The sequence below is a fragment of the Gouania willdenowi genome, chromosome 4 (genome assembly GCF_900634775.1).
Source record: "Gouania willdenowi chromosome 4, fGouWil2.1, whole genome shotgun sequence".
Taxonomy (NCBI): Eukaryota; Metazoa; Chordata; class Actinopteri; order Blenniiformes; family Gobiesocidae; genus Gouania; species Gouania willdenowi.
The window spans coordinates 26821517-26849509 of NC_041047.1; the positions used below are offsets into that span (position 1 = coordinate 26821517).

Sequence of the window (27993 nt, forward strand, 5' to 3'; positions counted from 1 at the left end):
ACCGATGTGGTTCTTACCTTCACAGACTCCATGAAATAATGCCATCCTCCTAAGTATGCAGGTAAGTAACAAGGTAAGTAAGTAGTAGTTTATTTATAAAGCGCTTTTTGCAGATAAAATCACAAAGTGCTGTACAGAGTTGTGGTAAAAGTACAAGTGCAACACAATAGAATAATAAAACAAGAGTGCATAAATATCATAAGAACAGCAACATTAAAGGATAAATAAAAATTAAAATCCAGTTAACTAAAAGCTTTACTGTAAAGTGTAGTCTTCAGCAGTTTTTTAAAAGTGACCACACAGTTGAGCTCCCTGAGAGACTGGTGCAGGTTATTCCAGAGTCTGGGAGCTACAGCCTGCAACGCCAGGTCTCCTCTGGTTTTAAATTTAGTTTTTGGGGTCTTTAGGAGACCCTGACCTGAAGACCAAAGGCATCGCCCTGATGAGTAGGGGCACAACAAGTCCGAGATATATTTAGGGGCCTGACCATGTAATGCTCGGAACGTGAGAACTAATATTTTATATTCTATGCAAAACTTAACTGGAAGCCAGTGCAGAGTAGCAAGAATGGGGGTGGCTCAACCTACCACACTCTCCCCTATATTAGTTTTCATCACGAGTTTCAATGATCAAGTCATTGGCTCATTTGATTATAATCAATTTGCCATGTTTTGTTCCCTTGGCATAAACACAGGGATATGCTGTTTCTGTTAGATAATCATGTAAAACCGTATTCCAGATGCGGCTAGATTGTTACAGGCCATACACGATTTCTCCAGTTTACCCACCAAATCTTTACCCACTTCATAACCTTGTGGCTGATCTGTGTAGATGTCATAATCTGTGGTATTACGTGTGTCAGATTGACTGTTGGGGGGGGGAAAGTTTCACTATAATCCATTCCCGTTTTCTGGCTGTAACCCTTGGCTACAAACCGTTTTTACCTTCACTGTCATTCTTACTGTGACAGAATAAACCCACTTTCCCTGACAGAGTCATCACTTGTCACACTTGTATTGTTTTGGTCATACTCGTCCAATGTACCTTCTTGTGGACTTTTGGTTCTTGAGTTTTCTTGACCTCATGTACCACCACAAATTCAACAAATCAGTTTCTGGACCTTTTCTGTGTCAGGATGATAGACCAAGTAGGGGAATGCCTGTTCTCATCATAACCAACAAAAAGCCCACTGGTCACAATAAGCCTTATCCAGTTTGTAGGTGCAACATTACCTAGGCCCCAATTTGACATGGAAATGCATGATGTGTATGTTTTAGAACAATATCACACATTTACCTGCTTTTTTTTCACCAGAAAATGGATGACTGAATGTCTAGCAAGAAGCGTAGCAAACGGAGGAACATGTCAAATTTTGTTCATAATCTCTTTCAAAATCTCATGCTACGTAATCACAAGTCAAACAGCCATATGTCATGGACGAATTCCTCACTTGCATATTTTGGGACCATATTAAGCATTTCAATGGTATTTTCCCCATAAAAAATGTGGCTCAGTGTTGAGCAATGAAGCAAATTAATGTCAAATTTCTTGCGATGTGATCTCGCTTGATTTCAGCGTAACCCTCCTGGCTTCTGTAAGTCATATAAAGCATTTTATAAAAATACAAACAGCAGTTTAGGCCTTCTCTATTATTCCCATTTAGCACGTTTAGTTTGATTTTGGGAAGTTCAAATTCATCTAAATATGGAAAGATGAAGAAACTAAATTGGATAAACGGAAATGGGAAATCGAAGCCCCTATACATACTGATAAGAATTTCTGCCTTTTTGCCAAATGTGTCTTTTTTATCTACGAACATCTGGTAAATGGTCTTCCCTGTTTGTTTAATAAAGCTTTGGTTGTGTACCATAGCTGCCGTTTGCACGGCATAATTCCATAAACATTTGCGTAGCTCACTTTCAATAGTTATACCTCTCTGACCATGTCAAAAAGAATGCAGTATCATTTTGGACTGACGTCTCGTGCTTAACACCATTCTTCCTTAACGGGGTTTGGAAATCTCTGGTTGTAAACACTCAACAATTAGATTTAGGAAGGGCAACTATAAAAAAATATAACAAATAATTCTAATTCTATTTATAAATAGGCCTACAAAGTACTGAAGCTCTAATTATGGAAAAAAAAAGGGGCGGCCATGTAATTATTAGCAGATACGCTCACAGTAGATTTAATGTTTCTCACTCACTCGCTCTCTCATACCTTTTCAGAAGGCAAGGCAAGGCAAATGTATTTGTTTAGTGCATTTCATACACAAGGCAACTCACTGTGCGTTACATGATCAAAAAGTACAACAGAAAACATTCAAAAGCTTACAAATCAATAAGAACATTAAAATCAGCAGCAAAAACATTGAAAATTATCAAAATCTCCCTCTCAATCATATGCAGTAGAGAAAAAAAGTGCCTTTAACTTTGATTTAAAAAAGTTCACATTAGATGCTGACTTCAGCTCTTCTGGCAGTTTGTTCCACTTCTTTGCAGCATAACAACTAAAAGCAGCATCACCATGTTTACTGTGAACTCCAGGCTCCACTATCTGACCTGTGTCCATAGATCTGAGAGACCTGTTGGGTTCATACCTGACTAACATGCCACTGATGTATTCTGGACCAAACCCATTCACAGATTTATACACCAGCAGCAGAACTTTAAAGTCTATTCTGAGGCTGACCAGTTTAAAGACTTTAAAACTGGAGTAATGTGTTCTGGTTAAGACCCTAGCTGCAGCGTTCTGAACCAGCTGTAGCTGTTTGATGCTTTTTTTTTTTTTGTCCAGTCTGCTGGAGATAAAAGCATGGACCAGTTTCTCCTGATCTTTCTGAGTCATTAAACCTTTCACTCTGGAGATGTTCTTTAGGTGGTAGAAGATGTTTTTTGTGATAGATTTGATCTGACTGCTGAATGTAAGATCTGAGTCAATCAGAACACCAAGGTTTGGGACTTGGTCTTTAGCTTTTAAAGATCGAGACTCAAGGTACTCTCTGACAGCTGTCACCTCCATCTTGTCATGATTTAGTAGGAGGAAGTTTTCACTCATCCAACGGTGGCATGCGAAAACGTGAGCGCACACATCTCACATCATCATCTCCACATTTAGCTGAGTTATCACCTTCATGCAGGTGAATTATGTGCCCTGAGATAGCTACATCATTTCCCCACATCGATTACATGCTAATGCTATACCTAGCTAAGCTTTGCTAACATCAGGTGAAGCACAGGCTGACATCCAGGAACTGTTCAACAAAGTGCTGCTACGACCACGTCGGATTCCATTAAAGTTTTGTCTTGTGCATTTTGCATAAAATCTTTTGGGGCCTAAAGTGTTTATTTCCACGTGGAGCTATTTTTCTCTCTAGCATAGCATTCACACGGCTGGCGGCAGCATTCAAATTAAATGCAGGTTATGCATTTTGCGAACTTTGGTCGTTCAAAAAATGTTGCTGTTGTGTGTTTTTCGTCTGTTGTTTTATACATTATAACTTATAGATATGTCACACTTAACTTTATTGAAGATGCGTTCTGCTTTTAGTCACTGGAACAACCAATGAGAAAAAAACGGCTAGTGTTTTGTCCATTGACTAGAATTCTGTCAATGTGTACAGATTGTTAAACATAAATGTAAACATTATTAGTGACCACTATACAGTCTTTTAGAACCGTGGCAATCAATCGCCCAACAACTTTCCTGCGTTATTATTCCTTCCTTTTAGGCAGTGGCTATCCGTACAGTTGCTGTATCAATAAAGTGACATTCTATTCGTATGCAGCGCCCCTATTTGGCCAGTTTAAGTCACGTGATAGGTCAGTCATTGGTCAGTTTAGGTCCTGAGACTAAACCTTTCCCTAAACCTAACCCTAACCCTAAAAATGGTTGTGATATAGGATTATACCCTAACCCTAAAACGCAACGTACTTGTACTTCGGTAACCGTACCAATAGCACCGGGGATTGTCCGTACGGCAATCGTACAAATAGAAACTTTCTTCCTGGTATAGTGCTCTCTCAGTGTCTTTAATGCCTTTCTTCTACTGTCGGGTACATCTCTCATAAATGACAAGAGGATCTTATCTTCCAAAAGCTGAATGAGTCTGGCATACGTGTTTGCGTTTTTCTTACCGTCTGCCTCTTCTTCACCGAGTCTTTCATTCACAAAAGTTACCTGGAATCCCTATTAAGTGAAAGTGTTTGAGCACTTTGGTCTCCCACGCTTCATACTGTACTTAGTCTCATCGTCCCCATCAAATGAATCAACATAAATCATGATCCTTGGTGAGGCATCATACTAGCTGTTAGCCATTAGCATGCTGTCTTTCTATAAACTTCAATAAAGTGTCAGAAATAAGCTTCCCAGAGTTGCTCCTGGACCCAAAACCTGTTGATTTTTTGTGTGGCTCAGTTCAAATTTTGTGACCATTTTGCGGGCAGCCCAAAGGTCAAGGGAGCTGGCTTGTAATTTGAGGGGTGGGGGTTGCTGGTTTGATACCTTAGTGGGACCTTGAATCTGACCATTAATCTCTACTGCTTCAACAACTGACTCCAGGCTTACACCTCGTAGTGGCAAAAATCAATTCTGCACCTCAGTTAATAGTAATATATGACAAAGATGACAAATAAAGGAAAACACCTCAACAATAGTTTTTTCGTTTGTTTTGTTTTTGCTCTCTTGTTAAAAATGTAACCAAAACAATATTATAAAAGAAAAAAAAAAAGGGACATTGCATTTGTAACAAAGATTGTCCAATAGCATCCTCTAGTGGACACAAACAGAATCGACACATACTTTTGTGTTTAGACGCTTTATTAAAAGGCCATCATGTACGGTAAGTTAAAAAACCTGAAATCTTTGGACAAACTGGTTATTTAACGTGCACAAAACTGAAAGAAAGAAACGACCCCTCATTTCAGTCACATTAAATGTAAGAATGCATTTGAATCATGTTTTTTTTTAGTAATGATTGCATTATACTGTAACGGATCATCATTACAATACTAATGTTTGGAGAATCTTCACAATGTCAGCGTTATAAAGAGAAATACATTTCATCTGCATCGACAAGTGTACACTGATATCATACGCATTTGTTCCATACATTATGCAGCTGAGTGCCAATAGACAGTGAAACATTGCAGTCCTGCTGACATGATCACCCTCTTACATTCAAGACCTAACTAAAATACAATCTTTGCAAAATTGGCAGCATCACAAAATGATCAAACAAAAGGTTTCGAGCTGCAGCATCAGGCAACTAAAATCAAACAGAATGTTAAAACGATATGATAAAAAAGATAAACTCTCATGGCTGTGTGAGACTGAATTAAAAAGCACATAGCAGATAAAGTGCAAGCTTTGTCCTTCCTCCTGATTCCCATCTTTGTATCTCCCGTTCCTATTCAACCAAAGTCATGTTACTGTGATTTAAATTGGGAGTAATTGATTGTGAATACTTGTTTGAATAAATCGTCTTACATGTTCTCTACACTTGTGATCACATGGCTCTCTGGTCCAATCCTCAGCTGCTCTGTTGTCCTTTCAGTGAGCAGCAGGACGTCCCACTGCAGAAAGACAAAACCCGTCCAAAAAAAGGCCTGACTTTCACTCCAACGTCAGCCTCCTCCTGGATCCACACGGCCCTGACTGTCGCCTCCTTCCTGTGCCATTCAGTGGATGAAGTAGCCCATCTGATGCAGCTTGAGCAGAAGGTTCTGTGCTAGGTCGAATGTAGTAAAGCTGACCCCCACAGCGACAGGCCCTTTAATCCAGTTCATGCTCAGGCCTTTGTACAGTCCACGTACGACTCCCTCCTGGGTCACTATCGCACGCATGGTCCCAATAATGGTAACGTAAGAGGAGCCTGTGACCCCCGCCGTCTGCATACGCCGACGCACCACATCCAGAGGGTAGGAGGCGGACTGTCCAATGAGGCCTGCGCAGGCGCCGAAGGCCAAGCGCTCGTAGGGATACGGCTGGGATCGCTTTGTCCTTTCTAGAACAAAGAACAATACAAAACAACAAAGCCCATTAGTTAGAATATTCAGGCACTGAACAAACAATAAAAAATGAGTGCACGCTCAGCACCTGTGTGTCGTTTTTTCAGGGTTTCATAAGTGAAGAAAGTGATCCCTGCGTACGGGATGACACCAAGGATTGTGGGGGTGAAGCCTCTGTACAGCGTCTTCACTCCTTCCTCTTGGGAGATCCGCACAAACACGTGCATAATGTTACTGTACCTGTAGGAGGAAGAGACGCTCAGCATTGCTCAGTGAACAAAACCATTAACAGCTCAACATAGAGCAAACTCACTTTGGAATAAGAGGGAACACACCATGCAGTGTTGGAGCAGACATGGGACACAGGCGGCCCTATAAGTGTACAGGAAATCTAAAATAGCCACTTGTCATCCACTCACTAAATACTATTATGTGATTAGAATCTGGTAGGCTGACCATTGTTGACATTAAAATGATGTGAACATTACTACTAGGGGCTGAGCGATATGGACCAAAACTCATATCTCAATATTTTTTCTCAAAATGGTGATATACAATATAGATCTTGATAATTTTATTTCAAATAAAGTCTGAAAAGAAAGAAAAGAAAATTCTGGGTTAAAGTTGCTGATGCAAAATGCTACACAGGCTCATTTATTAACAAACAGCTGCACAATATGTGCTACTTTTGGATGTTTCACCTCTAAGGGACAGCACGTGTGAGTGAGTTCTGTAGTGTAGCTTGCTATGGGGAAGGTCTGGGTTAGAACGCACTCAAATAATTCATCTAAATGAGCTTTACATGTTGTTCCGAGAAGTAAAAGCAGCGACTCCGAAAACAATTTTTTTATACAAAATTTATAAAAATGTATATCTTAAATCCCGACATGTTGCCCAGCACTAATTCCTAAATTGTAATTCAGCCTAAATTAAAACCTAAATTGGTATATGAAACATATGTTTATTTAATATACTTACAGTTCATATACAAGTCAACACATTGCATATTTACTGTGATATGTCTTTAAGTTAGACATTAACATTTCATTTTCATTACAGATTTTCTTTTCATATCTCATGCTCAGTCATGTGGTTCAAGAAAACGTGATGAAAATAGGTGAAAATATGGCAAGTTTGGAGTAGTCTCGCGACACCAAATGGGGTCCTGACATCAAGGTTGAGAAGCCTTGCCTTTAAGTACACACACACGATGATCCCAATGGCACACAAAATGACAGCAAAAAACACAAAACAACTGGAAAACTACACAAAACTACTACAAATACGCACAATGTGCTACAAATACACAAACACAAAACACAGTGAAATATACAAAATGACAACATAAACATAAAAGAGCAATAACACACAAAAATGACCAAAAACACACAAAAGACACATAAATAATTCCAAAAACACAAAAATGGCACAAAACTGACTCCAAACACACAAAAATGACTCAAAAACTAAAATGACAGACATATGTATATAAAGACAATAAAATACCTCAAATAAAATAAGAGAAAAGTAAATAAAATGACTAAAAAAACCCAAAAACTAAAATCTACAACAAAATTACAAAAAGCCCCTTGTTCTTTTTTGTATTAATGTGCAGAATGGTCAATGTTCTAAATGCTGACATGAATGTTGATAATGTGGCCCTTTGATCAGATTTTTGTGGCCCCCTCTTTAATGTGTGTTGATGCCCATCAGCTCAGATACCTCTACATGTTGTTGTAGTTTTAATTACCATAAATTTAAATTAAAAAATGCCCCCCACCCGTCAGACAGTAACGTCTTAGGAATCATAACAAAGAATTCCTCCAACACAGACACTGAAGCTGTTTGTGAAACTGGGAACAGGTTAGCTTACATTTCCTTGGCGGTGACGGCCATCCTGGCTCGCACTGTATCCAAAGGGTAGGTTAGCATGGCAGCAGTGGTGCCAGCCAAAGAGCCAGCTAACAGCCGTGGCACTGGAGGCAGCGCTCTACAACAAACAGGGCAAAAACATTAGCATGTGATTGTGATGGCACCTAAGTAAACATTATCAAGCCAACAATGGGACTCACTTTCCCTGAAAGCCGTAGTGACTCCCCAGCAGCTTTTTGTACTGTTCATGTGAGCAGAACTGGATGGCGGCGTAGGGCATGACGCGCACCATGGTGGCAGAGTTCCCTCTCCACAGGCTGAGGAGCCCCTCCTTCATGTACGTGCAGTAGATGAGCCGAAAAGCCTTCTGCGAATGGGAAGGGATCACAAGATGTTGTGGGATGGATAATATTCCAATGTCAGACCAAGTGCAAACATGTTTACACATTAACATTATATAACTGTCATCTGTAACCTGCAATCTCATTACAACATGTAGACAAGTTAAAGAATGTCCCACCAACAAAATTAACAACAATAACAATAACAATAATAATAATAATAATAATAATAATACATTTTATTTAAAAGCGCTTTTCAGACCACCCAAGGACACTTTACAATAAAAACAGAAGAATAAAAACAGTCCAATACATTATAAAAGAGAATAATACAAAAAAGAAGAAAAAAAAACAATGTAGGAAAATTTGTGGAATGAGAGGAAACATATAAACTAAATAGAATTTAGTCATGTAGCTGTAGTAAAATAAAACAAAATAAAACAAAATAAAATAAAATAAAATAAAATAAAATAAAAAACATTTGAACTCACCTGTGCTGAAAATCTGTCTGAGGACACTGCAGAAAAAAAAGCAAATGTTAGTGTTGAATACCAGCGTCTCTCACACAGGCTCCTTATTATCCACTAATAGGATTAACATTAGTTACAGCAAACTACAGGAAAACATTTGTTGTTTTGATGCAGGAGATGTTAGGTCACACGCTGTATTGTACATGCTGTACTTTGTGTGAGATATTCTTGCATAAGTCGTTTGTTTTTCTTGCCTTGAAATATGATCTTGGTGCGGTCCAGAGGTGCAATGACCGTTTTGGCCACAGCACCAGCAAAGGCACCGCACAGCAGGGAGTCCACAGCCATCCGTCTGGACCTCAGATCCTGTGCAAACACATCACACAGTCAGAAAACTCACAACCTCACCAATGAGCTGCTGTGTGGTAGAGAATACAAAAAGGCTAGCTTAATTATTTATTAGCTGAGTTTATGTATCTATGCGGTTAAATCTAAATCTGAATTTTAAATCTAAATCTTAAATCTTAAATCTTAAATCTTAAATCTAAATCATAAATCTAAATCTTAAATCTAAATCTAAATCTTAAATCTAAATCTTAAATCTTAAATCTAAATCTTAAATCTAAATCTTAAACGTTAAATGTAAATCTAAATGTTAAATTTAAATGTTAAATGTAAATCTAAATGTTAAATCTAAATCTTAAACGTTACATGTAAATCTAAATGTTAAATCTAAATGTCACGGGTGAAAGTAAATATTTAGCTAATGTGCAAATTCACCAGAATGAGCTTTTATGTTTGGACTTCCGATGAATTTGCATATTAGCTAAATATTTAGTTTCCTTGTGACATTTATATTGAACATTTAACATTAAGATTTGGATTTAGATTTAGATTTTATCATTTCGATATAGATTTAACATTTTGATTTGGATTTAGATTTAGATTTAACATTTACATTTAGAGTTAACATTTAACATTTAGATTTTAGTTTTATGAGAAAAGAAATATCACACATTTCACAAATATTGCTGTAAATCTGGTCAAAACTAACTAAAAAAAAAAAATCACACATGTTTTTAAAATGTGGTTTTTTGTTCAATGTTGCAAGAAGTTGCTGTTTATTTTAGCGTACACAACTTTACAATGGGTGTCCCATAGCAGACCATTCATTTAGTGGGATGGGCAAACCCAATAAACAAGCTAGGAGTTGAAAAGTTAAAGGCTTGGCAGGAAAAAAACAAACGGGTTTCACAACGTGAACAGACGAGAAACGAATGATGTCGCTTTTAATTTGCCAACATTCCTAAACAGAACTATTGAATACAGTGTGTTATTCTCTAATGTTAAAACAGTGTCCTCGAGCTGTTTGTAACATGCACAATGTTTTATTAGGTCAGTGTGTTTGAGTTGCACTTGGTAGGTTTTTGCATTATCTGCAATGACCTACATATAAAACTTAGAGGCAAACATTAACTAGATCAAAATGTCCAATCTGATTGTCCTTGGATAAAAGCAGTCCAAAAATGTGTTTTTTTTAAAAAAATGTATAACCAAAATACATTCAAATAAATAAAATGTATCCGGATGCGTTTGTGAACAACTGCTCTCCACAGTGTTCCTGTGAACTAAGACCAGCTTTGGATTAGCTGGCGTCTCCCTGCTATTTACAGCAGTGTACCAGTAGAGGCATGTCCCCATTTAGCACCAGGGAGCCTCTGCTGCAAGTCACAAAAACTAAATACACACAGTTTTCCAGAACAAATCAGCTACCTGCAAACGGCAATACCTTTTATTTCTAAATAACATGTTTTCACATTTATAAATACTTTTGAATGTCAGCATGCAGACATAAAGATGGTATACTGTATATGTGTTTGAGGATTCAGATGAGTAATTGTGCTCACCTTTGCTTGGCTGGATGGTTGAAGAGACAACAGTGTGGTTGCCTGGGCCACTGGGAGACTACTCTGGTGATCATGGACACGGTGGGCCATGTGTGTGTGTGTGTGTGTGTGTGTGTGTGTGTGTGTGTGTGTCCCCTACAGGCAGCTGACAGTCTCTCTCATGAAGAGAAGAAAAAGACCCACTGCAGAGGAAAATAAAAGAAAGGAAATGAAATCAGGAGTGCATTGCACTATTTATGATTTCAAGCTTGTATACCATTACATTTTCTGAAATAGTTAGACTATTATTACATATTTAAACTATGTTTGCTAAATCTTGATATGTAATATATGGCATAATTTTATACCTGAATATTTTGCATACATACATACAGATTTATTATTATTATTATTACTTTTTTTATTTTATCAATTATTAGTTTACTTTATTTTTTGTATTTCTATGCTGTGTGTATTTCGGTTAATGTTGCTGTGTATTATGTATTATGTATGTTTTGGTTATTGCGCTTTATTTAGGTAATATTTAATTTTATGTGTGAATGTTGTTTATACATCTTATCTAATCTGTTTGTTCTTCACAACTGTCTTGCATGAAAGGACAAATAGCTTCTGCTTTTGCAGTATAGCTAATGGGGATCTAAATAAAAAACAAACAAACATGCAGGTACAACATCTCAATACATTCATACTTGAAAAGGAGTGTCACAGGGTAATGATTTTATAATTAAATGGTTGTCTTTTCTTATTCCATGAAGGTGAAAATGCTTTTCGCCTTATTATGAAACATAAAGAGGTAGAGTGTTGAAAATTCATTGTTTTCTTTAAAAAAAAAAAAAAATGAAGACAGAAAAAGTTATTATTATTATTATCCAGAAATAAAAAATACTGTGAACATGGTTGTTCCCATGTTGTTATGGATGTTTGCTTACTATTGTTTCACTTATGATATGATTTTTTTCCCCTCAAATACGCACAAACAATATTACTTGTTTTAATATTTGAATAGGTTTTTATGAATAATTGTTTACCATAATACTGTTTAATCTTCAGTGAATAGAACAAATTATAAGTTATTATCATTTTAAGTTGATGTTCCCTTGGCAAGTTCTTAATTCATGTATCTTATTGTAAATTGTAAAAAAAATTTTGTTTATTCTTGAACTTATTTGTAAGTAAAAATATTAAATAAAATAAAAAATGATAATAATTAAATTGTCCAAAACTAATAAGAAGAAATAGATTGCGTCCTATAACCAGTTAGTATTGGTAATCATGTCCAATGTCGCTGTGACTGACGCGCGCGCGTGCTCACGCGCATGTCCTTGTGCACAAACAGGCCTTTAAACAACCTATTGTATTACAGACTCTCACTGTTTTTCACCATTGACTCCAAATGAAACACTTGGAAAACCATCGCCTTAATCAATGCAGACAACTTCAACACATTCCTGCTACGTAATCGGTTACATAAACAGTGTCTACCAAATAATCCAGACATTAAATTAAATGTGTTTGCGTAGAGATAATAAAAAAAAAGGTTGCATGTTCTACCTTGGGCTGTTGTTAAAATATTGACAAATCCAGATGTCCTGTGGTGTTTGTGGTGTTAGATCAGTGCGTTCTCCAGTCAGCTGCACACACACACACACATTGTTGTTTGTCTGCTCGTTGGAGGCTCGTCCGTCCACTCCACCTCAAAAACTTGCGACACGCAGTGAAGCTTCTGCACGTCCGCTAATCACGCTGGTTGACGTTTGTGGGGGGGGAAAAAAAGCAGAGTTGACTATCAGTGAAATAAGTCTGTCAACAAATCATTGACAGAGCTGCCTCTGTGTCCCTGCCACAAGATTAGGATAAGAGGGCAATACGACGCCTCAAAGGAGCTGGGACAGTGCCTGTCAGTGTTTTGGACTACATTACCCAGAAGCCTTATCAAAACACCGCGCCATGAAATCTCGCGAGGATAACTATTACCCTGGGTTGCCTGGTTGGTGTCTGGTTGAAATATGTTTTGATGTTTATCTGATCGATTTTTCAATAATAATAATAATAATAATAATAATAATAGAATAGAATAAAATTTACCTTTATTAATCCCAGAGGGGGAATTCACATTAGCAGCAACACAGTGTATACAGTATAAGAGCAGAGAATAAATATAAATACCCATGGTACCTATGGTAATTAATAATACCCAGGGTGCTTAACAGAAAGCGATCAAACTCTACAACTCTTTAATTTAACCCATCAGATTTCTTGGATTGTACAGTGTAGTTTGAAGACAGCTGTCTCTACTTGCATATTTATTTATAGAATACTTGTATTTAATTATCATTTCATATTTATATGAAATATATAATAATAATAATAATAATAATAATAATAATAATAATAATAATAATAATAATAATAATAATATTTTTTCTAAATAAACATGTATTTAAACAGGGTTTGCTATTGGTATTGCAGTTTGGTCTTTCCCTTAAAATGCATTTTTGCTTGAACCATAGAAATATTAAAATGTATACATTTTACAAGTGTTCCTTTTTAGGAGCTAATAGATGTATGATTTGACAGTTTGTAAAATTTTGATTAACAATATTTTTGGTTTAATTTTGGACTGTAATATTTATAGACACAAATGGATTATTTGTGAATTAATCTTCTGTGTTTATCCTCTTTCAACACTTTGTCTCATGGCCCAAACACATTCAGATTCCACATTCCCACACGTATTCACTCATATTAAATTCACACAGGCCTAAGGGTTTTTGAACTGATGGAAGAAATCAGTATTCCTAGAGAAAGGCCATTACAAAGTTACAAAGTCTACTCTGAAAGCTCCTAGAAATGCATCCTGGGAATAAAAAATACTGATGTGATGTTTTTAAGACAGACGTTTTAACTATTTTACTCATAACCTTTGCAAATATCAACAACAACAAAAAATGGTAAGCGATCATTTTTTTCCTGCGGTTTCTGACGACCGGACCTGGCAACCTGCGGCTCTGTCCGCAGCGCTGAAAAACTTGTTGTTGTCTGTTAAAATGGCGTCAAACGTAGAGGCCCCGGAGCGCTGGTACCTCGCCCTACTCGGCTTTGCGGAACATTTTCGAACCTCAAGTCCGCCCAAGATAAGACTTTGTGTGCATTGTCTGCAGGCAGTGTTTCAGTTTAAACCCCCACAGAGAATCGAGGCGCGGACACATCTTCAGCTGGGCTCGGTTCTCTACCACCACACCAAGAACAGCGACCTGGCCCGCAGCCACTTGGAGAAGGCGGTGAGGGACGGGCGGTGCAGGAAAGAGCGGGGATGCGGCGGGGTGTAGGCCGCAGTGTGAATGAAGCGCCGGGACCGGACATGTTTTTAACCTTTATTTACTGAGACCGCCATTAATATAATATAATGTTCAATTTATGTATTCGTGTGCATCGTGGTTCACTTTTACTGTTTACATTATTGCTCAAAAGGAGGTTGGCTTTTGCTGATTTACTGCAGTTAGCTAAACATACTAATGTGTTGATGTTTTAACTGAGTTGTAAAGTGACATGCTATGTTTGTTATTTCTTCTTTTATTAGTGGTATATTTCTCAACAAGTTCCTCAATTTGAAGATGTTAAGTTTGAAGCGGCCAGCATCTTATCTGAACTCTTCTGCCAACAGGTAAGCCACATTAAACAAGTTAAAAACACTATTATTACAGTTTCTACATATTGTTTTAATATGTGTCAAACTTTTGCATGCCTCCTACAGCCACATTTGATATCAAACCATAAGCATCGTTTGAATGAACACATTTCCTAATGTTATACAACAGAATAAGCACAATCGTTGTCATACTGTATTTATGACAGCTTGTATTTGAGTCATTCTAAACTACACATTTTCTTATACACAATACATGAAAATGCTTTGATCATTGATTAGACGTGTTTTTTTGTTTTATATCTAAACTAAAACAGCAAACATAATTTTCATTATCAGTTTTTTTTTTGTAGTTTTATTTAGATTTATATATATTTTAATTTCACATAAATGTTAATATAAAAAAAAGTTTAGTTTGTTTTTCTTCTCTTTTTTTTTTTAAACATAATTAACTCAAAAATGATTCTCGAGAAATTGACATTTTGCCTTAAGCTGTGTATAATGTGTTGTTGGGCAGGTTTCTTTGCTAGGAAATACATTTTAAAAGTGGAAATGTGCTATATGCCTATGTTATACACAAACATTAATATGTATACAAATTACTTTAGGCCTTTTTTGCTTTTCTTTGACTGCATGGCTTTTATTTTATTTCAATTTTTTTTTGGTCTAGGAAGTTTAAAGTTGTGCATTTGTTAAATTCCAGCAATATCAAGCACATTTATGTTTTTACTAATTTTACCTTTTTTCCTTCGTGTTTTCTTTTCTTTTTTTTTTTTTTTTAGAATTTGGTGGACTCTGCCAAACCTCTGCTGCGCAAAGCCATTCAGATCTCACAACAGACACCATACTGGCACTGCAGATTGTTGTTCCAGCTGGCGGTATGTATGAGTGCTGCAATATGACATCACATCACCACCCTCCGTCAAAGTTAACACTAAGTTACTTTATAGAGTGCCAAATACGCCACTTTCAACCTTTCAACCACTTTCAAATGTCAGGGAACATAATAAACAAGAGTAACAAACAGTAAGCATGTGCAAGCATATGCAACGTTGGTAACCACAGATGAGGAAGTATTGGCTCAAGAAGGGATGAAGACGTATGCAGATTACATGAGAGGGTCACAGTTTGTATTCCTATCTAGAATGTTTATTTTAAGAAAAAGAGTGAATAGTGACACAGCAGACTAATTTGATATAAGCTTCATGTGCAAAGAGTGGTGGTGGTGGTCAGCACTTCTTTGTGTCGTTACAATGTCTGCTGCAGTGGAAAACACTTTCCTGGTTACATAAAGGTTAAAAAAAAGAAAAGAAAAACAATATGGTTACATTTTGAATCGATCTGAGAATCGCGCAACGTAATATAGAGCTATATCGCCGAATCGATTTTTTTTCAACACCACTATTTCATACCTCGTGTCTGACACTTTTGACCACTTTTATGTCACTGATGTTATTATTTAATTCTCAAAATAGTGCTTCAGCACAAAATATTATGTAATATTTTTGTTGCAGTTGTTTTTCAAGTGGTCATGTTGGTGAAAAGTAGTGGTTCAGTTAGAGCTGGGCAATATATGGAGATTCAAGATATATCGAGTTTTCTATTTTGTCGATATAGAAAATGACAATATCGCCTATATGGAGATATATTTATTTTTTTAGTGCAGTGTCCTTCTGTGCAATTTTTACATATTTCTGAGATATAATTTATAGCTTATTTTGTACTAAAATACTTGTTTTGGGAGTTGCTGCTTTTACTACTTCTCAGAAAAGCAGTTAGATGGGTCACTGAGTGTGTCCTAACTCAGACCTTCCTCTAAACAAGCCACACTACAGAACTCACTCACACGTGCTGTCCCTTAGAGGAGAAAAAAGCCAAATATGACACGTATTGATCAGCTGTTTGTTACTAAATGTGCCTGTGTGGCATTTTTCATCTGCAAAATTAACCCAGAATTGTCTTTCTGGTCAGACTTTATTGAGTTAAAAATATCTAGAATTATATTGTATATCGCTATTTTGGTCCATATTTCACAGCCCTAGGTCCAGTATGCATTTTTTTATGGTTTATCTCTAGTGAGAAACTTAAAGTTTAGTTTAACATTGGTGTATTATGTTTCAGATTAATGTTAGTATCACAATTGGTTGAAGGCTCTGTTCTGAATGCTGTCGTCTTTTGTGCTCACATTTCAGTCTAAAGACGGGTTGAAAGAATGTTGTGTGTCTTACAGCAACTTCATACACTGGAGAAAGACTTGGTATCAGCATGTGACCTTCTAGGAGTCGGGGCAGAGTATGCCCGAGTGGTGGGCTCTGAATACACAAGGTAATGATTGTCCTCTGACTGTATGTTTTATGTATACTAGGGGCTTCTAACACTCGGTATGTGATAAAAGGGCCAGGAGGATGATTGTTTACACGTTTTATAGCACTTCTTACCTCATTCTTTTATAAGTGTGAGGGGGTTTAGGTCTTAAAGGGTAATCCAGATAAGATAAAGCAGATGGACTATGAAACTGTTGACATCAGCTTTGCTTAGGTGCCAGCTTGTGATTCTCATGATTCCAACAAAGTGTTAGTGTTGATAACAGAAAGTGTGTCACAATATGAAACTTAGTGGAGTCCTTTTCAAAACCTCATTTTGCACTATTTTTGTTGCTCAGAAGCACACACTTATAACCCAAAGAGTACCACTACTGACAATGAAAATAAGCATTTATTTTGTTTTTTTAAACTTGACTCATTTTTAAAGATGAACATTATTCCAATCTTAAGATATGTTTATGTACTTAATGGTAATAACGGCACTCTTTGTTTGCTTTTTAGGGCGCTGTTTCTTCTCAGTAAAGGAATGGTGAGTCCTTATTCACACTAAATCATGTGTCTAACCAATGGCCCGGGGGCCAAATCCGGCCCTTTGGAGCATCCAATTTGGCCCGCAGGAGAAATAAAACATGAATCATTGTGTAAACTTTTAATTTTTGTTTTCCCGGTGCTTATATCACATGATTGCAGTCATTTTTATTGTTAAACTGTTAAAAAAAAAACTGATAATGCAAACAAAATCCTTAAATTTTCCTCAAATTATTACATAATATTTCCCTTAATTAAATAGAAATTGGTCACAAAATCTAGGAAATGTAAAGTAAAGATCCTGTTGGGACTGATTTCTATTATTAATGGCTTAGATATGGTCGTTTTTTTTTTTTTTTTACGTATCTAATATTTTATGTATAGGTAGAAGTGCAAACTAGGGCACAATGATGTTGAAATTACTAATTTTTCCGCATAAAATCTGTGGTCTACTTGAGATGAAACTGCTCTGTATTTGGCCCCTGAACTAAATGTTTATTTTCTACAGCAATAGTGAATTGCACACACAAATATGCTTATAGTAGTAATACATATAATAGTATTATTTAAGGTAAATGTAAAATAGCAAATGTAAAGGCGAGCTGATTTTCTTGTCCCGTCCAGTTGCTGCTAATGGAGAGGAAGCTTGGAGAGGTGCATCCTCTTCTCACACTGTGTGGAACCATCGTGGAAAACTGGCAGGGAAACCCAATCCAGAAAGAGTCTTTAAGGGTCTTCTTCCTCGTACTACAAGTCACACACTACCTGGATGCTGGGCAGGTCGGTAATGATGAAGGATGATGGAATTCAGGTAGAGATGTTGCTAAAGCTAACTAATGGAGTTGTGTATTTATTAATCTTTAGGTGAAAAGTGTGAAGCCTTGTTTGAAGCAGCTGCAGCAGTGCATCCAGACCATCTCAACTCTCCATGACGATGAGATTCTGCCCAGCAACCCTGCTGACCTCTTCCACTGGCTGCCCAAGGAGCACATGTGTGTCCTTGTGTACTTGGTAATGTTCTTCCTTTGTGTTATTTTCGTAGAATCTGAATGTTTGAAATGTTTCAAACATCAGCCAGGAGCAGTGCACATACCACAGCAGTGTTTCTCAAATGGGGGTGCACGATGGCACTATAGGGGGTACTAGAGAGAGAGGGTGGGGGGATTAACAAAAAAGTATTAAAAATGTTGGGTTTTATAATGTTTATTTTTAATTGAAAATGATAATCACACTAAAGATTACCAGCAGCTCACATAACAAGAACAAAATCAGAAAAAAATTACATTAAACAGAAAATGATCTTGAGTCGAACATGAACTAGAAATACAAAGGTCAGTCTAGGTCCCACGTCAGGATGGAAATGACCGTAAATGATAAACAATAGGAAAAAATAACTCTTCAGGAGGCACTAAATACTCTTTCTTTCCACTTAGTTACAAAATGAGATTCTTTAAAATGTGTTATCACTCATTCCTTCCATCATTATGTTCTATAGTTGTTTTTTCACAGAATTAGGCAAACTGTAGTAGTCGGACATAAGGGGGTACTTGCATTCAAAAGTTAAAGAAACGGGGTTCTTGAGCCAAAAAAGTTTGAGAATCGCTGCACTACAGTGTTAAAAGCAGAAGTCATAACTGTATTTACAAAACCAACCTAAAGCATTTTCTGCCTAAATTACATCCTGTTCACTAGGTCTTTTTAAATATTAGTGTTGGATCTGTTTTATATCTTTGACACATAGAGCAAAAGGCAACATGAATGTGAAGCCGATGGTATGCTGACATATAAACTTTGTCTTTGTTTTGTTTCAGGTGACGGTGATGCACTCAATGCAAGCAGGTTATTTGGAGAAAGCCCAGAAATACACAGACAAGGCTCTCATGCAACTAGAAAAACTAAAAAGTGAGTTTGAGTTGGGGCTGGGCGGTATACCCGGTTCATACAGAATATTTGTGTTATATGAATTTTTAATATACCGTCGTACCAGTGCATTTGATTACACAACTTTTGGAACGCTACACTGCGCCGCATTTCAGACCGGACCGTTTTCAACCTTGCACTTCTAAATAGGAAGGTAAACAGTAGCGCTCTGGTGTTAGTTGCAGTGTAAATAATACGTGTGAATGGATAAGAAAGACACAATTGAAAGCTCTGAAGCTGCATGTGCCTGCGTGCACATGTTTCTGCTACAGGAGAACAACAGACATGGAGGCACGGTTAGCTTAGCATGTCGGCAGTAATACACAAAAAAAAGAGTAATTCCTATAACGCAGAAATAAGTCCTGGTGGAGCTGCAAACAACATGCTACCTTATTCACCATAAGAAACCACCACACTACTGAGTAGAGTATGCAGCATTTAAAGCTAGAATATTATTATTATTGTTGCTGGCTTTTTTTTTTTTTTTTTGTTCCATGCACCAACTACCAAGTTAAATTCCATGTGCTGTTTTATTTTATTTTATTTATTATTATTTTTTTTTTTTAAACTGTACTCAGGAAAATAAATCATTCTGATTCTCAACCAGTAGAAAATGCTGTGAACACCTGATTATGCATTTAAAAAAATACAGTGAAGCTGTTAGAATTTAGAAAAATACCATGATATACATTTTTGGTCATGCTGCCCAGCCCGAGTTGGAGTAATAAATTGCAGCAGGCCATGTGATTTTTCCATACATAAAGGGAGTAAAATGTTTGTTTTTTACGCTACACTTTTGAATCCATTATTTGTTTTTGCAGTGTTGGACTGCAGCCCCATCCTCTCTACCTTTCAAGTTATCCTACTGGAGCACATCATCATGTGCCGACTTGTAACGGGACACAAAGCTACAGCATTACAAGAGGTACCTTTTTGTTTCCCTTGCTGTGGTCTGTTTCATTTAATACAGCCTGTTAAATATGAATGAATATTTTATTTTCACCACACAAAAGATGAGTAAAAGTTAGCCCGCTATGTTTTTCGTCCGATCAGATTTCACAGGTGTGCCAGCTGTGCCAACAGTCACCCCGGTTATTCACCAATCACGCTGCTCAGCTCCACACGCTTTTAGTAAGTGAAAAGAAACAAAAATACTTACTCACAAAAACTTCAGGATTACAATTAATTTCACAAATTCTGAAGAATAATAATTAAGCTCTGAAAGTTGTGGAGACCTTGGTTGATAAGGGAAATAATTTGTCTAAATGCTGGCGTTTCCGTTCCCTGTTCTGCAGGGTCTGTACTGCATCTCTGTGAACTGCATGGATAACGCCGAGGCACAGTTCTCCGCAGCTTTGAGGGTGAGCATGACGCGGCTTTTCTCTCTGATACGTGAACTTTTCCCTTTTCCTCACGACTCCTCTCCCATTGTTCTACAGCTCACCTCTCATCAGGAGCTTTGGACGTACATCGTAACCAACTTGGCCAGTGTCTACATAAGGGAAGGCAATCGACAACAGGACGTTAGTTAAATGTTAATAAGTAACTTGGTTAAGCTGCAAAATGGTATAAATCGCTCACGCTCAAAGCACGTGCACATTATTTCATTTTAGCTTTTGCGAAAGCATTGCTTAAGAATCTGGGAATAATAATTAATTGAAGTCTTTGTTTCGAACATGTAAAGTGATAAAAGAACAGTAGGTAAATGAATTACAACAGCAGAAATAGACCATTGATTTGATCCACAAACACTTAAACTTCTCATCTGACGTGCGAAAAGGAGTAGGAAAAAGTGTAAACTTATTGAATCCTTTATTCACTCCCGATTTTGCTTTTTTAAGTTCAACTAATAATACAATTAATTACCCATATGTCATCAAACAGTCTACATATTAACAAATAGTCCATAGCTAATCATAAAAACAGAAAAAAAAAGACAATTATTGGTGATTAGTAAAGCCTCTATTCATGTACCTTGTGAAAATAATTTATTCATACCTGTTTTTAAAATGAATTTGAACATTGTTTTAGTTCCACACTTATTCGGTTCCATAATTTAACTCCACAAATTAATAAAAACTGCTCAATGTTGGTCAAACACTTAAAATTTGACCTAGCTTGACACTTATGTAGTGATATCACATTGTGTCCACCAGAGGGTACTGAGGAGTTTAGATTAACCCTGTAAAGCAGAAGTGCTCAACTGTAGTTCTACAGGCTTCAAAACTTATGAATCTAATAAAGGTGCCATTGTGCAGCTTTACAGAAAACATGGTATACAGCTGCTCTTTGCATATATATAGAAGTTGTGGGTTGTGGAGCTTTACTGGCTGGGTCTCTTCATGTCTCTCATGTTGGACTTTATTGGTCTTTTATTCTGAAAGAAACTTTTCTGGTGACAGAAAATGCATGTTGCACAGGAAAATATTTAGATTTATGTGTATAAAAAAAGATGATACATTATATGTGTTTTCAGCAGCTGTTTTTGAAAAAATACATTTGGTTTCTTGATTTCTTTAAAAAAAAAAAAAAAGTGGGTCGCAGTGGCAAAATGTGGGTCCCAGGGTGAGACCAGTTGAGAACCCCTGGTCGCGTGTATATTTTTGTAATTTTGTATGTGTTTTTTTTACTGATTTTGGCATTTACTTAAGGGGCTGCTCAAAATATGAGCAAGGGTCGCCAGTTGCTCATGTCTGTTTCACATATTAGATTTAATACAGTATTTATTTTTAAGTGAAGCTGATTTGTTTGAATCAAGGAAGCTTGAAAGTACTTGCAAATGTCTTTTTTAGTTCAAACATCTGTTACTGTCTCCACAGCTGTACAGCCTCCTTGAGAGAATTAACCCTGACCATAACTTCCCAGTGAGGTAGGAGTTGATGTTTTTATGATGATATTCTATTTATCAGTGATTCACGTTGACTTAATATTTATGTGTTTACATTGCCTTTGCTCCAGCTCCCACTGTCTTCGTGCTGCAGCCTTCTACATCAGGGGTCTTCTGTCTTTTTTCCAAGGACGCTACAACGAGGCAAAGTAAAAACGACCCTACAATTCATGCAGAAACTCCTTCAGTTTAGTGCCGACAATTCTACAGTAACGGCACTCGTGTGTTTGCAGGCGTTTTCTTCGGGAAACCCTAAAGATGTCCAATGCTGAGGATCTGAACCGACTCACTGCGTGCTCACTGGTTTTACTGGGCCATATTTTCTACGTACTGGGCAACCACAGAGTAAGCTCAAACCCATGGCTGATTGTGATTGTCTATGAAAGCACTGAAACATGACACCCAGCCAGGGTTACTAAACAAGTACAGAACGCTTTGTTTTATCTTCGTTACCTGAGAGTTCCACATGAAGTTCAACATTATTCAGCTCAAATGATTCATAATGTGTGATCAGGCTCACATTTTAGAACTGGCTCAGGATAGGAACACCATAGCCAGAGGTCACAAAGTGTGATACCCACATTTAAAAAAAAAAAAAAAAGTAATTTGCCAATCAAGTTATTCTTTTCATCTGTGAACCAGAAATACCAGCTTTGGTTGATTATCCTGTCCTACCACCTTAACTGACTAAATGATTTTGTATCTCTGAAGTGGGATTTGTTGTTAGTGAAAAGAAGTAATTTTACTTTTGATCAATACAAAATACAGATCAGACCTCATGATGGTAGGTTCACCAGGACGACCGTGTTTTAGTCATGGAACTGTGTGTTTTTCCAACTTAATTTGTCTTTATAGCAGTGCCCTACAGGCATCTTCAAATCTCAGCCCTTTAGCCCTTAAACTCAAGTTTATTCTTGCAATGTTCTTTGTTCATTTTTTAAGTTTTTTTTAATTGACATTTAATGTATTTTGTTTTTAATATATTTGTATTTATTTCTCTATTTGACAGTCAACAGCCAACAGTGATGTCTCCTAATGTCAAATTGATTAAGATTTTGATCCAAAGTGAAATATTGTGTAGCTTCACCGATAGTCACGCAAACATGTCCTGGATTTGCAAAACACAAATGTGAAGCTTAATACTAGCCCGAAGTCTGAGCCGTATGTAAACCAGGCCATTGTAATGTGCTCGAAGCCTGACCCACAAGGAAGGAACCAATTATGCCAATTTTTCACCTTTAAAACAGTTCCCTGTGTGGTTTACTCTAAATGACATCTGTGCTGGTGTTTGGTCAAAACATAACATGAATTAAGCAAGAGGGGACCCTGTGTTATCAAGGTCTGAGAGAGCGATCTGTTTCTGCGGGTGTGTCCCTGGATTTGCATAGACCTCTCTCTTCCCCTCCCCTCTTTTCCACGAGATGACACACACAAACACTGAACGTGACGGAAGTGACTAAATTACATTCAAAATCAATGTAAATGATGCAATCTAGTCTCTCAAAGTTGAAAAATTGGAATTTTTCAAGCGACTTCAAGCAACAACTCCCCCCCAAGCCCCCCTTCACTGGTTGTAGAGTCGAGGCAGCAGCCCCTCACTCCAGCTGTAGTGACACGGCTGCAGTGGGAGGTTTCCTCAATTTATAGGGGCAAAATTAAAACAGTTAACTTGTTAAATAAGCCTACATTCTGAGTGAACTCATTCTTTAGTATCTCCATAAGTTGATCATTTAAACCGTAAAAGCAGCGCTGTTGATAAGTGCCACCCAGCTCCACACACACACACACACACACACACACACATACAGTTCACTGGAGCAATGGCGTGTCCATAAAGCACCACTATGTTCAAGCAACTCATCACAGGCGACTGAAGTTACTGCAGTCGCTACAGTCATGTTCGATGTGAACCCACCTTCACTCCTTTGCTACTGAGAAAAACAATGGCGGACATTCACAAAAGTTTATCAGGTTGGGGGTGGAGTTAACAGCAAAGAGGAGGGTATTTTCTTTCCGTATTTAACTTGTGACATCACAAACTTAGAAAATTTGAAACAGAGCACTTCACTCTGTGTTATAAGACTTACAAAGACCACAAACAAATGACTGGATGGTTTTATTTCACATTTTGTGTGACGGTGGACACTCAAGTTACCTCATATGTGATCAAAAACATTGCAAAAGTGGATTTTTCATAATAAGTCCCCTTTAAAGCAATCTATAAAATAAATATGGGACTGTCACATCTAAATAGAATAACTTGCCAATAGCTGTTTTAGCTATTAAAGGAGTTTGTTTGAAGCTCTGTTATTTCCCTTTCTGATGTGTATTAGCAACAGTTTCAAATTGTTAATATTTGCAAACCAAAAACATATTTCAAAGTACTTTCCTTGGCACCTAAATGACCGGACTGTGTCCATTGTTTTTCAGGAGAGTAACAACATGGTGGTACCTGCTATGCAGCTGGCTAGTAAGATTCCTGACATGTCGGTTCAGCTGTGGTCTTCAGCTCTGCTCAAAGGTAAAAAAATCTGCCTGATGAAACAAACAGTGATTATAGGGCCTCCAATTTTGTGTCTCAGATTCTGTTTCGGACCAATTTCCGTGTCATGTCCGCATCGTTTTACTTATGCTATATAGCACTGGTGTCAAACTCGAGGCCCAGGGGCCAAATCCGGCCCTTTAAAACATCCAAATTGGCCCGAAGTGGAAAGTAAAAATGGCTGAGAAAACAGTGTAAATTACCAAGTAATGTAGTTGCGGATTATTTGGTACGGTTGCAAAGTGGTGTAAAATATCTGGCAAATTTCCATGGGAACTTAAGCTTGGGAATTTCACCAGTATTTTAAAAATATAAACTTTTCATGGAAATTATTTATTGAAATGAAGCAGAAAGGGAGTAATTTTGAATCACATAAATATTGTCATCCATGCAAAATACTAAACTTGAAAAAAACACATTTCAACTGCTTTATTTGGATGTAGAGAGAGAGAAATAAAAAAATAAGCAGTTCAGCTTAATTTTTCATTTTCCAAACGTGAATTCCACTTTTTCTGTTTATTTTCTGTAATCATCATGAAAATCGAAGGCCCTGAGGTTGTTTTTTTTTTTTTCCGTCTGAGTGAGGAGATGTTGACCGTTTGTTTACAGATTTGAACAAAGCTCTTGGGAACACCATGGATGCCCATGAAGCAGCCCAGATGCATCAGAATTTCTCCCAGCAGCTCCTGCAGGACCACATTGCTGCGTGTAGCCTCCCAGAGCATAATCTCATCAGTGTAAGTAGAAAACATGGGGAAACACTTCCTCTTTTCTCCTACTATCTCTTTAAATACCCACATGTACACTTTCCATCTGTAGAGTTTCTGTGATGATGACTGATTTTCTTTGTTTTTAAAGTGGACTGAAGGCCCCCCTCCTGTTCAGATCCAAGCTCAGAATGGTCCCACCACCAGCCTCGCCAGCCTACTATGAGGAGCCTCCATGATTGTGGTTTAAACACAGCGAGCTAGCCAACGTGCTATCCAGACCACCGTAGCTTCTTGAAATGGTTTTTAACTGGTGTTACTTTGGCCCTTTTGTTTTTTTTAGCTTTGCAAGGTTTTTTTTTTTTTTTTCTGACCACATTTTTTAATGTAAAAATAACTACGACTGCTGTTTCACACGTTTCTCACTTTCTAAGACGGCAGAATTGCTCGGAGCACACGCACACGTTGATGTGTATCAGGGGTTGTTGTTGGGGCTCCGATATTATAAAACCTAATTCCCCATTCACCAGGTTTTCTTTTCTCTTTGAGTTGGAAATACGATGGGGTTAGAAAAAACAGGTAACCGTGCGTAAATGTAGAAGAAATTAATTTATTCATGTTGCTATTTTTGTAACCGTTGGTAAATATTTTACATCTGGCCTTTTTTTTGTATGGATGCTGTTATTTTTCACGCTTGGCTGGTAATGAAACCAACTTGTGTACAATAGTTTCAGGCCTTCCGATGGTAAACCTTTGGTTGTAATTTTTGCACAATCCACTGTAGAAGGAAAGATACAGATGTCTTGTAATTTATTTTCACAGAATGACAGTTAGATCCATTTAACTGTACAGATGGACCATTATAGGTTGTTTCCGGGGCAGTGCAGAACACGCCTCCGTTAGGCCCAGTAACTCGTGACATGCAAATATGTCTCAACTCCCAATTTATTGGTTGTTAAGGTTGCCACACACACACTTAAAGAAAAAGAAAACTCAGCTGATGTATTTTTTTGAAGTTCCACAATGTTTAAATTCCTGTTCATTTACTACTTTTTTGCTAATCATGTTTTGGAGTTTTCAAAACTGAAACAAAAAAGCCACACATTACAGAATTCATGAATTTGTATTTAGTTTGATTTTAAAGTCATCACGATAGTTATGCCACATGGTTATTTCCAGTATGTTGTATAAATCTGCCACTCATTGAACCTTTATTGTACAGTGACATTTTATAAAGTCGATTTAGTAAAGTGTGATATGTAATATTTTAGCTATCCTATGTAGGTATCTCAATGCTTGGTATTTAAAGCAAATACTGTGTGAAGTTACGCAGTTGAAGCTTGAGTACTGGCCATATTCTATCTAATGCCTATGTTTTTGATTCTTACATGGTTTTCAATAAATTTTCCAATTAAAAAAAAAAGCTTATTTACATTTATTAAGACTTGATTGGTAAAACTAATTTGGGGTCAGTTTAATGAGTAGTTCCCCAGTTTTATTGACATTGTCAACATATGAGAAGGAGAATTAATCATTTGGGTGCTTGATTTCCTAATGTGCCTTGGAACAGATTTTACAGGATACTGAAAGTATACGTTGTGAAAATCAGCAGTTGTATGAAATATGATGTTAAAATGACCAGTAGATGGTGCTACACCAAAGTGCTGTCACACTATAGACACTGTTTGAGGTCATCTTGAATGCACACGCTTTTTTTTTTTTTTTTTTTAGAACAAAGTCAAAGCTATTTTGGAAAAAGGTTAACCACAGTAGTCTGTTATATAGAAATCGTTTTTTTGACATTTAATTAATGGAGGTATTTGCAGTAAAAGATGTCCAGAATTTAGTTTTGACATGCAATTCCAAGTCGACATATCCACAATGTATGTTTGACTAGTTTGAGATGTAATTAATTGTATCTATAAATCTATTCACTAGTCACAATGTTAATTGTTAATCTAAATAATTAAATTCTCACTTTTGGAACTTGTCATTGTAGATATCAGTAATGCAGTTCTATCCAAAATGTCAATTATTGATATCAATAGTTGTCGTTACATGACTTATGTCATAAATAGAATTGTAAATAACATCTAAAATTCTACTCTGACCAGTTAAATTACTGATGGGTCGTCTTGGGATTATAACTATGGTAACAATCTAATTTCAGACATCTAAAATACTTTTAGTAGAGCTGGGCAATATCGACCAAAACTAATCTCAATATTTTCTCTCTAAATTGCGATATGTTATAAATCTTAACAAATTTCAATTCAAATGGAGTCTGACCTGATAAACTCTTCAGGGTTAAATTTACTGATGCAAAATGCCACACAGGCACTTTTATTAACAAACAGCTGCACAACATGCGTCACTTTGGCCTTTTTCTTTTATAAGAGACAGCACGTGTGAGTGAGGTATTTAGTGTGGATGTCTAGGTGAAGGTTTGGGTTAGGTTCGGAGAAGTAGTCAAAGCAGCAACTACTAGAACACTTATTTTAAAACAAATTAAGCTATATATATATTGACAGAGGCAATATTGTAATTTTCTATATAGCCAAAATAGAAAATATCGATATCACCCAGCCCTACTTTCTATTAACTATTTTATTTGAGATATTTCCAATTCCGTTTATACCTAGTTAGAATTGAACTTCAGTTATTTATTTTTCACTTGTAATAATTGTAATGTCTATAATTATATTAAATATATATGCAGTAAATCAGTTTGAATAGGTAAAGTGCAATTATATGTAAAAATGGATTTGCAACGTGTCAAAATTCTTCCACTTTTACATAACATTATATATATACTTTTTTTTTTTTTTGTATTTTTTTCGG

General features: G+C 36.8%; 2 protein-coding genes across 2 annotated transcripts; one reads left to right on the forward strand and one right to left on the reverse strand.

The window, feature by feature from the left end:
- Positions 1-4800: 4800 nt before the first annotated feature.
- Positions 4801-12510, reverse strand: LOC114462527 (mitochondrial coenzyme A transporter SLC25A42-like). The gene is made up of 8 exons (XM_028445431.1): positions 12150-12510; positions 10599-10780; positions 8946-9057; positions 8713-8738; positions 8081-8247; positions 7882-7998; positions 6097-6248; positions 4801-6004 (listed from the first exon to the last, which is right to left on the reverse strand). Exons 2-8 carry the CDS (start codon positions 10686-10688, stop codon positions 5679-5681), a joined length of 990 nt encoding a protein of 329 aa, XP_028301232.1. The 5' UTR covers positions 10689-10780; positions 12150-12510; the 3' UTR covers positions 4801-5678.
- Positions 12511-13601: 1091 nt separating this feature from the next.
- mau2 (MAU2 sister chromatid cohesion factor) lies at positions 13602-26555 on the forward strand. Its single transcript, XM_028443703.1, has 18 exons — positions 13602-13879; positions 14179-14262; positions 15027-15122; positions 16475-16569; positions 17070-17097; positions 17721-17876; positions 17961-18107; positions 18908-18998; positions 19838-19941; positions 20070-20147; positions 20312-20377; positions 20456-20539; positions 21836-21885; positions 21975-22052; positions 22137-22248; positions 24334-24424; positions 25055-25182; positions 25304-26555. Exons 1-18 carry the CDS (start codon positions 13646-13648, stop codon positions 25376-25378), a joined length of 1797 nt encoding a protein of 598 aa, XP_028299504.1. The 5' UTR covers positions 13602-13645; the 3' UTR covers positions 25379-26555.
- The last annotated feature ends 1438 nt before the right edge of the window (positions 26556-27993 follow it).